Below are 12171 nucleotides of genomic sequence, written 5' to 3' on the forward strand. Positions count from 1 at the left end.
CAACAACCCTGTGAAGTGAGGCCTGTTTTTCCTCCATTTTTACAGAAGAGTGCACTGAAGCCCAGAGAGGTTACCCCGCTTGCCACAGGTCACACAGCCCACGAGCAGTAGAGCCAGAACACAGGTGTGGGTTGGTATTTCATGAAACCAGCAAACACTAGTTCTGGCTTGTACCTGCACCTACATTAGGACTTTCTGTGGCAATCCGCTGTGCGATCTCTGTTCACTCACAGCCACCGTCCCTGACTGATCAGTGCCAGGGTGTCCCAGCTATTGAATTTTTACTCACTCCTGACTTATCCTTTTTGCTTTACAAATCTCCTTATAAAACTCTCAGGCCAGCCACAAGTGTGTGGTTCAATGTTTGCATTCCGCCAGCTTTTCTGAGTATGTAGAGTGTGTCACTGTGCATTGAGGATACAAAGATGGATGAGACTTGGTCCCGGTCCTCAGAGACTCAGAGTTTAATTGGAATGCAGTTAAGGGCAGGTACAGTTCTAGAAGGGCCGAGGAACCCACGAGCTGTGCCTTGGGGTGGAGGGGTCAGAGGCAGCCTCCCGGAAGAGGCCCTATATGAGCAGTCATTAGGTATAAGCCTGGGCTTGCAGGTAGCACAGGGGAGCTTTCAGGCAATGGGGGTGTCCCCCGCAGTGCTGTGGGAGGAGCCCTGGAAATCCAAACACTGACTTTGTATCCCTTCTTAGTTAGATGACTTGGGGAAATGTCCGTCTAGGGAAGTTGTAAAAACGATTCCAGCCCAACCTATCCACTCGGGGTGGCTGTGGGAGTCAAATATAAATGAGATGATAGATGTGGAAGTGTAAATCACTACAGTGATCTTTTCTTAACTGTCTTTGTACCTCACCCAGGGTCTTAACTATGGCAGCCACTTAGTAATTATTTGTTGGCCTTCCACTGTGAGGATGAAGGCGTTGCGTATTGTGGCTTCTGTGTCTAGTGCTATAAGGGATGTACCTTGCAGGGCCAGCCCTTGGCTACACAGGTAGCAATGTCTGCCATGTTCTTCAGGCCTAAGCGACAGCCAAGATTCAAATGCCTATAATTTGATTATTAGTCTTGACCCTAAACTAGGGGTTGTCCTCATAATATTTCTTCACAGTAGGAAGAGATCTTATAATCTCTTGAGGATGTAAAAACAGATGAGCCTCACTTCTGGTCCTTAGAGACTCAGAGTTTAATTGCAATGCAGATAAGGGCTGGTGCAGTTCTAGACGGGCTGGGGTGGGAAGTTACAGATGGGGTTACAGATGGGGTAGGAAGCAAGGTGACTTTGCCAGTGAGACACAGCCCACTAAGGGTGGGGCCTTGGTCAGGAATGACGCTTTGGGTTATGTCATTTTCCTTAGGACCTGGAAGCTTAATTGCAGGTGAAACAAACAAAAAATCCTATTATTGGCAACCTTCTGTTGAGTAATGTAGAGATGGATTTTGAATAATATGAGCTCATATTCCATTCAATGAAATCTACTTTAAATTGGAATAAAGGGGTTCAGCACATCTTTTGGGGGGAAGTAGTGTTTGTTAGGAGTTTAGGGGACATAGTGTCCTTCTATTTTAGTCAAAAGATACTGTCCTGGGAGGATAGGAGTGATGATGGAGTGACTGGAGACCTGGAAGGCTGATACTCACTGAGCCACTGGACCTTTCTGTAGTTGTGGTTCATTTGTTCTTTTCATCCTCTGAACACTGGAGAAAGGAATTATTCTGTGGTCCAGCTATACTTTTGAGTAGAGTCTGCCTTCTGTTTTACTAACACCTGGATTCACAGTGTGAAAATGCAAGAAAACCTACCCTCAGTCATCTGGGTGGCAGCATTTGGCATTGTGAGGGAGCCAGGTTGACTTTTCCCCTCCTGAAGCCCAGAGCAGCAAGGAGGCCAGTCGCTGGGCGGGTGGCCGGCGAGCCCCTTTCTTTCTGAGCTGCGGGTTCTGTCTTGCAGAGAGGCTGCAGGGAGCTGGCCTGCCCATGGAGAGCGCCATCCTGCACGGGAAGCTGGGCGAGCATGAGAAGGCGCTGCATATCCTGGTGCACGAGCTGCAGGACTTTGCAGCGGCCGAGGACTACTGCCTGTGGTGCTCCGAGGGCCGCGACCCACCCCACCGCCAGCAACTCTTTCACACGCTGCTGGCCATCTACCTGCATGCTGGCCCCACTGCCCACGAGCTGGCCGTGGCTGCCGTGGACCTGCTGAACCGCCACGCCACCGAATTTGATGCAGCCCAGGTGCTGCAGATGCTGCCTGACACCTGGTCAGTGCAGCTCCTCTGCCCATTCCTGATGGGGGCCATGAGGGACAGCATCCATGCCAGGAGGACCATGCAGGTGGCTCTCGGCCTGGCCAGGTCCGAAAACTTAATCTACATCTACGATAAGGTAAGTGCTGGCCCCCACGAGCTGCTTCCTGGTCAGTCAACATTGTACTGAAGGTAGATTTTACTGATGGAAAAATAGTCTTTGTCGGTTTTTCTTTTTTCTGTCTCTATGACTACAACACATCAATATCTGATCCTACTCATAGAAACTGAGGTCTGTGTGAGCAGACGCAGAGGCTGGGCTGGTAGGTGTAACATCGGTGTAGTTTTTCTCCCCTTTTGGATGCTGGTGATTAAGAGAGTCTGTAGGGAGGAGAGCAGCATCAGAATATCAGGTGCTTACCCAGCATGTGCTGTGTGCCAGGCACTGACCTAGGCATTTTATATCATGCTTGCATTTTGTCATCATGACAGTTTTATGCAATATTTACTGTCAGCATCTCCATTTCACAGGAGAGGAAATTGAGGCAGAGAGCAGTCGCATGCTCAGGAAATGGGCGTGCTGAGAGCTGCCTCCCAGGCCAGTTGAGAACCCCACATTCTTCGTCCCCACACTGTACTCACCTTCGGGAGACTTCTTTCTTGAGGGCCTAAATTCCACATGGCTGGCAGAGTCTTCTTTCCAGAGCGGGTATCCGACGTGTTCCCCTCCCACTTAGAAGCCTTTGCTGACGCTCCCTGTCCTGGAAGATGCAGTCCCACCTCCTTCAGCATATCCCTCCCCACCTCTCTCTGCTTCCCAGCTCATGTCCTGGCTTTAGCACAGCCTTCCAGATGTGATTTGGTATTTCATACTTTGTTGCTTTTGTAAATGCTGTACCCACTGCCTGAGATATTCTTACCTTTTTCTTTGTCCCCAGCAAATGCCCAGTCAAAATTTAGCCTTTATTTTTTTCCCTTGGTGAAGCCATCTCATACCTCTTAAGTAGAGTAATCACCTTCTCTTTCATCCACTTTTACTTGGTGTTCGCATTCACAGCTGTTACCCTGTACTATTAGAGTTTGGGTTCTTTGAGGACAGGGAACTTCATTTCTTTATCTCAGTGTCTGTAGGGCTAAGCCTGCCATGTCGAAGGCATCTAATCCGTGTTTGTGGAATGACTGATGCAACTAAGGAGTGCAGGATGAATCGCTAAGTTGCTGCTTGATCCTGCCAATAGACCAACCTGCCTCGGTTGACACGAGTGAATTGTGTAGAAAAACTTTATAACTTTCAGAACTCAAGTCCTGTTGATCAGACAGGGACCGATGGCATTAAGACTCAGTTTCACCAGTTACCTCTAAGGAAATGGAAGGGTGTCTCCCAGGACCAACCAGGAATATGCCACTTGTTAGCTGTGTAACTTTGACTACATCCCTTATTTGTTTGTGCTTTACTTTTCTTATTTGCAAATGAGAGAACCCTGGAGTTACACTATTATATGGTCTCATTCAGCATTGACATTCATGACTTTCTAACAGGCCTTGCTTGAAATGATCAGAGCCAGAGAATGTTGGAGAGAGGATCTTAAGTAGAAATGCCTCAGCCAGACAAGCAACAATTACTTTTGTGAAATAAGAAAAGCAATTGTGTAACTTTCTTCCTTGTCCAGTTACTAAGGATGGTTTTATTTATACCTTTAGCATTTCATTTCAAGAAGTTGATATTAAAGAAATCCTCATCATAATAATAACCCATGGAGTAATGCATGTCAACTCTGCAAAACTAGAACGTAGCCACTTTAAATATACTTAACACATGACAGCATTCTCAGTCTTGGTTTCTTCTTGCAGATGAAGTTGAAAGGAAGCTCAATCCGACTCTCAGACAAAAAGCTTTGTCAGATATGCCAAAATCCCTTTTGTGAGCCTGTGTTTGTTAGATACCCAAATGGTGGTCTTGTGCACACCCACTGTGCTGCCAGCAGACACACAAACCCCAGCTCATCCAGTCCTGGCACTCGGACTTGAAAAGCTTGGCCCAAGGGTGCGAGGGGAACTCCAAGTTCTTTCTGAGCCTGCTGGACATGAAGAGCACATGACCACCATGCTCTGTGTCAGCCAGGACGAAGGGAGACATCTGGGTGCCAGGGAGCCTTCCGTCCATACGCAACAAGGACTCCTCACTGCTGACCAGGCTCTATGAATGTACATGGAAAACCCCTAAAAATCCCCAAAACAGAAACATACAAGAGTTCACCTGTCCAGGTACATAGTAATCCAAGACAGAGGTCTACTTTGAAAAAAAAAAAAGGGAGTCTTCCTCATGCAGTCCAGACCCAGGTGGGGGATCCCTCACCACCCCCACACTCCAACCTTTAGACTCATGTTTGCACTGGAAACGTGGCTTCACCATGGCTGGCGACAAAGTCCTCTCTTGCCTGGGTGAGTGGCGAGGGCACAGAGCCTCATGGGGGTCAGCCTTGCCCTCCTGCAGAGACATGTTCTCCATCCACGCCGCTCACTCATGGGCCCATTTCCCAGGGTTACCTCGTGGGCTCTGCCTTTGCCCTTAGAAACGGCTGACCCTGGAGAAGTACCTTTGTTCCTTCTTTCTTCCTCTCCGACTCTCAGCTCCCAAAAGATTCTGCCTTGTGTACCCAAGCACTCACTCTTGGGTGAACTAATGCTTCTGGCTGCCTAGCAAGTGAAGATCTGTTGAGAAACTGAGAACGCTCCAAGAGAGAAGCTGCTCACCCCGCCTTGAAGAAGCCGCGGACACGGGAAACCCACGGTGGGCAAGGGCCCAGCTGTGTGCTCCTTTCCTGTCATGGCATCTGCTGATTTGAAACTCCATGATGAACACGTTGAACTAAACATTTTTATTTAAATTTGTATCATGTTCGTAGTTGCTCTCTTGTTGAGAGAGTCATCTGTCCTGTTTGTTAGGGATATTTTTTCTTGTTAAAATGTACCTCCTGTTGAATACTCGGGAAATTCAAAGGGAAGTGTGGTCAGCACACACTGAGCGTTCTTTTCTGGAGAGGCCGGTTTTAGCCTCGCACCTTTAGCAGGACCGACAGCGGGTGGAAGGGCCCGTGTGCTGGACGGGGGTGTCGCCTCCTGGATGGCACACCCTCCCGAGGACATCCAGACAGGCTGTGTCACCCTCCAGCACTTTATGTGCCTGCTCTGAGGTGTCCTGAACACACAGCAACGGCCTCTCCTTTATCACAGGCCAGGGATTCCTTTTGTGTTTCTGTATAACATCGATGACGAGCTGAAGCTGTTGTCACTTCACTGCCCTCTTTGGAATTTCTTCATCGTGCTGACTGATTCTATTAGGGGCTAACAATAAAGGCAGTCTACCCACTACTATCATGCTTGGGAAACAAGCGTCAGCTTGTACATATGACAAGAGAGGACCCTGAATACACCCTCTCTTCATCAGCCCAAGCCTTACTGAGGTGGGATGAAGACCTCATTCTCTGTTCTTTAAAACATGTTTCGTGAACTAATATTGGTCCATGTACTTTTTGTCCTTTTGAGACTCTAAGTGGGTCAAGAAGCAAAAACATCCATGTGTTGTTTGGGGGGAATTGGCACCATTTTTTCCTGACTATGTTTCAATTAACTAAAGAATAAATGATGAAGAAATTCTCCTTGTAGCACAACTGTATGCTGTGTAAATTGGTGTGAGCTCAAAGCCCAGTCATGTGTTTTACCTGTGGGGGACTCTGTTGTAGAATGGTCATATTACTGCATATGTTATCATGACAACTTGTGAGTTTGAGTTTATATTTCTCAAAGAGCAAGTTACCCGTATACGCAACATTGCGCCATTAAAAGTTCTATTTCTCTGTACACAAAATGGGTAAAATCTTGAAAAAGCTTAGCAATTTCTCATTCCTAACACACAGACAGAGTCTCACTCTGTCACCCAGGCTGGAGTGCAGTGGTGCAATCTTGGCTCACTGCAACCTCCACCTCCTGGGTTCAAGCGATTCTCCTGCCTCAGCCTCCCGAGTAGCTGGGACTACAGGTGCATGCCACCACGCCCAGCTAATTTTTGTATTTTTAGTAGAGACGGGGTTTCACCATGTTGGCCAGGATGGTCTCGGTCTCCTGACCTCATGATCTGCCTGCCTCGGCCTCCCAAAGTGCTGGGATTACAGGCGTGAGCCACCGCGCCCAGCCAACACTAGTCATTTTTATTTTTTCACTGAACATTGATCAATACTCTAAAATGTTTGTCATCCTTTAGAATAATGGGAATTAAAGTTGAGCAGTTTTCCATCTCTACCAAATCCTTCACCACAAGCAGCATTCTATTACAGTATGAAGAATTGTCTCATATGTTAAAACTGTACTTTTCTCTAACCTTTCTCTCACTCCTACAAGGTCCTTTTCTCAAATCATATTTCTGAGAGAAATGTATGGTTCTTTCTCGCAGGCCTGCTGATTTGTAACTGTGCCATCGAATAGAGCAATTAGATCCATCCGTCCTTTTTCCCCTCATTAGGTTCAGTGGAACCATTCTGGTTAAAACAGCATGAACTGAACTCAGTTTACATTCATATTCTATGGGCAATACCATTTGGTTTTTGGAACTGTTTATCTGCTGTTCCCTATCAAGTATTAACGTAGGGATGTCACTCAGGCTGCGTTGCACTGGGCTGAGTTCAACTGCGACGCTCTCACTGACGCGTGCTTACATGTGCTTCTCACTTCCGGAGCACAGGCAGGTGGCTGCGGGGTCCCAGCTCTGAATGGATGCCCGTGATGCAACTGGGGCAGCCCTTGCTTTTTGCTTGCTCTCCCACAGAAACCTTTGTCCTTGCAACTTTATCCTTTGCCCCAATTGGGTCCCAGATACACAAAATGTACAAATGTAAACTTGCTCATTTTATTAAAATTCTTTTAGTTCTTTGTTCTTTCTGTAATTTTTTAAAATAAAAATTGCCTTGATGGAGTGATGGTTTTCACTCGCACCATACCTAGTCTAAATAAAGAGTTCTAGAATCTGTACCTTCTTGCTTTTCCTAGCACCTACAGAGGACTTGAGTTGCCAACCCCTTAAATTCTGCTATTGTTTTACCAAATTTTAACGTGTCTGCTTCTGAATTTACCCAATGCATATTTTAGGGTGCTTCTTGACATTGGTTGCCGTCAGATTAATCATGCACTGAGGAATTCAACCAGGGAGATTTCTGATTACTTCTTATCTACTTTACCTTTTAGCCAGATACTCTTAAATAAGGCTGCACTCTTGGATTTCTAACCCTGAGCATATTCAAAGAACATAACTCTTACAAAATCTTACCTTTTAAATTTTGCTTCATCCCCTACATGTTGTTGATGGCAGGTCTTTCAGCTATCCTGTTGAATTTCAGAGCACTTTCTCATGTTCTTTAATTCCAGGTGCTATTCCCACCCTGAAGAAAGGGGTATGTTCACACACATGATAATCCTCTGAGTTGTTTTGTTTTGTTTTTTATGAGATGGAATTTCGCTCTTGTTGCCTATGCTGGAGTGCAATGGTGTGATCTCGGCTCACTGCAACCTCTACCTCCCGGGTCCAAGTGATTCTCCTGCCTCAGCCTCCCGAGTAGCTGGGATTACAGGTGCCTGTCCACCACACCCAGCTAATTTAAAAAATATATATTTTTAATAGAGACAGAGTTTCACCATGTTGGCCAGGCTGGTCTTGAACTCCTGACCTCAGGTGATCCACCTGCCTTGGCCTCCTAAAATGCTGGGATTACAGGCGTGAGTCACCATGCTTAGCCCCCCGAGTATTCTGACCCTATTTCATTTCAGTGGATTGGGGTGAATCCCAAATACGTGTGAATAGAGGCAAGGTGTCATGAACTCACGCATATTTGAAATTGAAGAAGCTGAGGTGCAGTGTGTCAAGCGTGTTTTCTTGGAGTTGGAGGAGGTGCCAAGCTAGATCTGTGGCTCCCACCTGCAGGTCCTCCCACCTGGGGCTTCACCAACCATGAGGAGATAACCAGAACACAGCCCAGGGTGGACTCGCATTGGCTTTTAGATTCCAACCATCGCATTGCGGTTTTTAGAAAATCATAAAGCAGCAGGTGCAATATTCTTTTCTCATTTTTACCTCATTGGTATCTGAAGGCCCATTAGCATATTAGAGAATAAGTAAGAGGGGGCCTTTAGACTTATAAACCTGACTGGAAAGGAAGACATGTAGATTCACACTAACTGCATTGTGAGAATGTTACAACGGCAGATTAGGCTAAGTGGTTGGAGAGAGAGTGTGTAAATTGATGTCCTAAATGTGTCTGTCAGTGAAAGCAAAGACTGGTGTCTGACTCAGTTAAATGGGCTGTGACTCGTGTTAGAGTAATTAGATATTAACTAACACCCCATTTGCTCTTAGCAGATCTGTCAACCTTAGCGTTTGAAATGAAAATGTACAAGAATCTAGACCATATGGACTAGAGGCCCTTTCACCTTCTCAAAAAAGCTAACTGGCTGGAGCACCGTCCAAGGCTTGTTAACAGTTGTTGGGAGATAAGCACTTGAATTAATGAAGCCTACTTTTCCTTAGCTTGCAACTGGGGGAGGGAAACAAATAGCTATCATTCAGCCTGCAGTCCAGAGTCGTAAATTAGTTAAATGAGATCACGTGGCAAGAAGAGCTTGGAAAGCAATGCACGCAACTCAACAGGACAAGCATGACTTGAGAAGTCAAATGTCAGGTGTCGGGAGCGTGGGCCTCTTGGGGCTCTGACACACCTGGCTGTGGTCCTCAGCGAGTCAGGTCACCCAGACTTCTGTGCCTGCTTCAGTCCATTTTTGCATTGCTCTCAATAAATATTCGAGACTGGATAGTTTATAAAGAAAAGGTTTGTTTGGCTCATTGTTCTACAGGCTGTACAGGAAGCGTGGTGCTGGCATCTGCTTCTGGGAAGGCCTCAGGAAGCTTCCAGCCATGGCGGGGGGCCAAGAGGGAGCAGATGCATCACATGGCAAGAGCTGGAGAGAGACAGTGAGGAGGAGGTGCCAGACTCCTTTAAACAGCCAGCTCTCACGTGAACTAACAGAGTGAGAACTCACTCTTTACCACGGGGAGGTAATTTGTGAGGGATTCGTCCCCGGGTTCCAATACCTCCCACTAGGCCCCACCTCCAACACTGGAGGTTAATTTCAGCATGAGATTTGGAGGGCGACACGCATCCAAACCGTATCAGTGGCATCGTCCATAAGCAGGAGGTGGAGCTGGGCAGTATCTGAGTTCCCTTCTCGTGTTAACCTTCTGTTCCAAGCAATGGAAGTCAGGGCAGGGTAGCAGTATGGTCTCAGTCTTCATTACCAAAAGATATCCTCTAGGACCAGGGTCTCAGGTGGCCCTTGAAAGCACCCAGCACAGGGACTCATGCACACATCCCACAGATGTGCCCCCACAGGTGTGTCTGAGCACTCCGGAATCTCATTGCATGGTTCCTTGATTTGGAAAGTGACTCTAGCCCACTCTACCCCTCAATCCCGGTTCCAGCTGGACCCAGGAGAGGAGTTGGTCTACACATACCTTTTTTCAAGTGGTTTTCAGTTGCCCCCTTTCCTCCAGCCTCTGCCTTGCTTTGCCTTGCCTGTCCTGTCCTGTCCTTTTTTGAGATGGAGTCTTGCTCTGTCACCCAGGCTGGAGTGCAGTGGCGTGATCTCGGCTCACTGTAACTTCTACCTCCCAGGTTCAAGCGATTCTCCTGCCTCAGCCTCCCGAGTAGCTGGGACTACTGGTACATGCCATCATGCCCAGTTAATTTTTGTATTTTTAGTAGAGATAGGGTTTCACTATGTTGGCCAGGTTGGTCTTGAACTCCTGACCTTAAGTGATCCTCCTACCTCGGCCTCCCAAAGTGCTGAGATTACAGGCTTGAGCCACTGTGCCCGGCTCCCCTTTCCTTTTCTCATGTGCTCTAGGTTTCACAAGTCCTTCCTCTTTCTCTAGAGAACATTTTCCATTTGTCTTGCTTGAAATATCAGTTTTTCCCTTTCAGAATCCATGTGTGTGCAACGAAGCTGGGGTGGCCAATCCCCAACCTGACCTCAACAGGAATGTGAGCTAAGATGACGCGATGTGCTTTGAGCTGACTCACCCAGCCCCTGCCTCTGTCTGGTTGCCCACACATGTTTATGATTTACCTCCACAGCAATGCGCATGATAGAACTGGGGTGGTCAGTTGGCCTACCCTCCCTCACTCCCGCCTCTGCAGCCAGCACATTATGGTAAAACCCCACCAACTATTTCCAAACTGGTTTTTAATATGTTGCTGACTTACAGGCAGCTATTGACTGAAGCTCATAAACGAATATAACTGAAATCCTAAACTTACTTTCTTAAGACAGAGTACAGGAGAGCATTTCTCAGTTGTTTACAAGACATAATGATGTACACCTCAAAAGAGATTCAGTTTCTTTGACTTCAGTCGGTTTACAAGAATGTATTCCCTTTATATGAGTAAACATAGTCAGAAACTCAAATTTTATGCCCTCCCCAAAAAAGACAGGTTATCATATTACTGGCCTGGCTATATTTAAGTGCATTTTGCTTGTATGTTAATATTCTTGCCATTTTCATAGTATTTTTTTTATTGTGGTAAAATATACATAACATTAAGGTTATCATTCTAACAATTTTTAAGTGTGTAGTTCTGTGGCATAAATACATTTACACTGTTATGCAATCATCATCACCATCCATCTCCAGAACTTTTTGTATCATCCCGAACAGAAACCCTGTCCCCATTAAACATTGACTCCCTGTTTCTCCCTCCCCAGCCCCTGACACCCACCATTCTACTTTCTATCTCTATGAGCTTGACTATTCTAGGTGTCTCATAGAAGTGGAATCACACAGTTTGTGTCCTTTTGTGACTGGCTTATTTCACTTGACATAATGTCCTCAAAGTTCACCCATATTGTAGCATATGTCAGAATTTTCTTCCTTTTTTATGGAGACAGAATCTCACTCTGTCACCCAGGTTGGAGTGCAGTGGCACGATCTCAGTTCACTGCAACCCCCGCCTCCTGGGTTCAAGGGATCCTCCTGCCTCAGCCTCCAAGTAGCTAGGATTACAGGCGCATGCCACCATGCCTGGCTAATTTTTTGTATTTGTGGTAGAGACAAGGTTTCACCACGTTGGCCAGGCTGGTCTCGAACTCCTGACCTCAAGTGATCTGCCCGCCTCAGCCTCCCAAAGTACTGGGATTACAGGCATAAGCCACCATGCCCAGCCATGAATTTTCTTCCTTTTTAACACTGAATAATATTCCACTTCATGATTTTAAAATAGTATAGTCACCAAGAGTGTATGTGCATAGATTCTTTGCATGTATTTTGTATAAAATTAGAATTGCTATTTTTTATATTCATATCAACATAGAAAAATATAACCCTATATCAGCCCATCTAACAGTCTTCTGCTTATTGTCCTAATCCCTTCTATTGGGTCCAAACAGACCAACAAGCAGAGCACATGAATGGTCTAAGGTGGTCCCTTGAAAATGGGTTCAAAATCAGCACAAGGTCTTTGCCAACAAGGAAAGGCACAAAGGTTTCCCCATCCATGATGTGACACTTGTTCATATGCAGAGGTCTGCGTAAAGCTGATTCAGAACGAGATCCAGACTAACTTACAGGAAAATGTGGCCAGAGCCAGGGCAGCTGCTGCCCTGTAGGTCAGAGCAGATGACAGAGTGGCCACCTGCCCTGTGTGTTTCATTAGCAGGTCTCCTAATGAAGGTTTGCACATTTTCCATCTTTTTTCCCAACCCCTCTTCATATAAACCTCTACAACATCTTTTGGGAAGGGAAGGAGGTGTGTCGTGTGCCCAGATCTCTAGTCATGCCCCTTCTTGGATGGTTGCTTCAGCTAGTAGGGTTCCAATT

General features: G+C 46.4%; 1 protein-coding gene across 3 annotated transcripts in view; it reads left to right on the forward strand.

The window, feature by feature from the left end:
- Positions 1-12171, forward strand: part of TGFBRAP1 (transforming growth factor beta receptor associated protein 1) — a 77717-nt gene that overhangs the window by 57096 nt on the left and 8450 nt on the right. For 2 of the 3 annotated variants that reach the window (XM_034953624.3, XM_055107500.2), the window contains exons 11-12: positions 1961-2394; positions 4107-7224. In XM_034953624.3, coding sequence (XP_034809515.1) covers positions 1961-2394; positions 4107-4283 — 611 coding nt within the window. In that variant the 3' untranslated portion in view covers positions 4284-7224. Of the gene's footprint in view, positions 1-1960; positions 2395-4106; positions 7225-12171 lie in introns of those variants that run through there. The other variant, XM_034953625.2, reaches the window with a different exon arrangement.

The sequence above is a fragment of the Pan paniscus genome, chromosome 12 (assembly GCF_029289425.2).
Source record: "Pan paniscus chromosome 12, NHGRI_mPanPan1-v2.0_pri, whole genome shotgun sequence".
Lineage (NCBI taxonomy): Eukaryota > Metazoa > Chordata > Mammalia > Primates > Hominidae > Pan > Pan paniscus.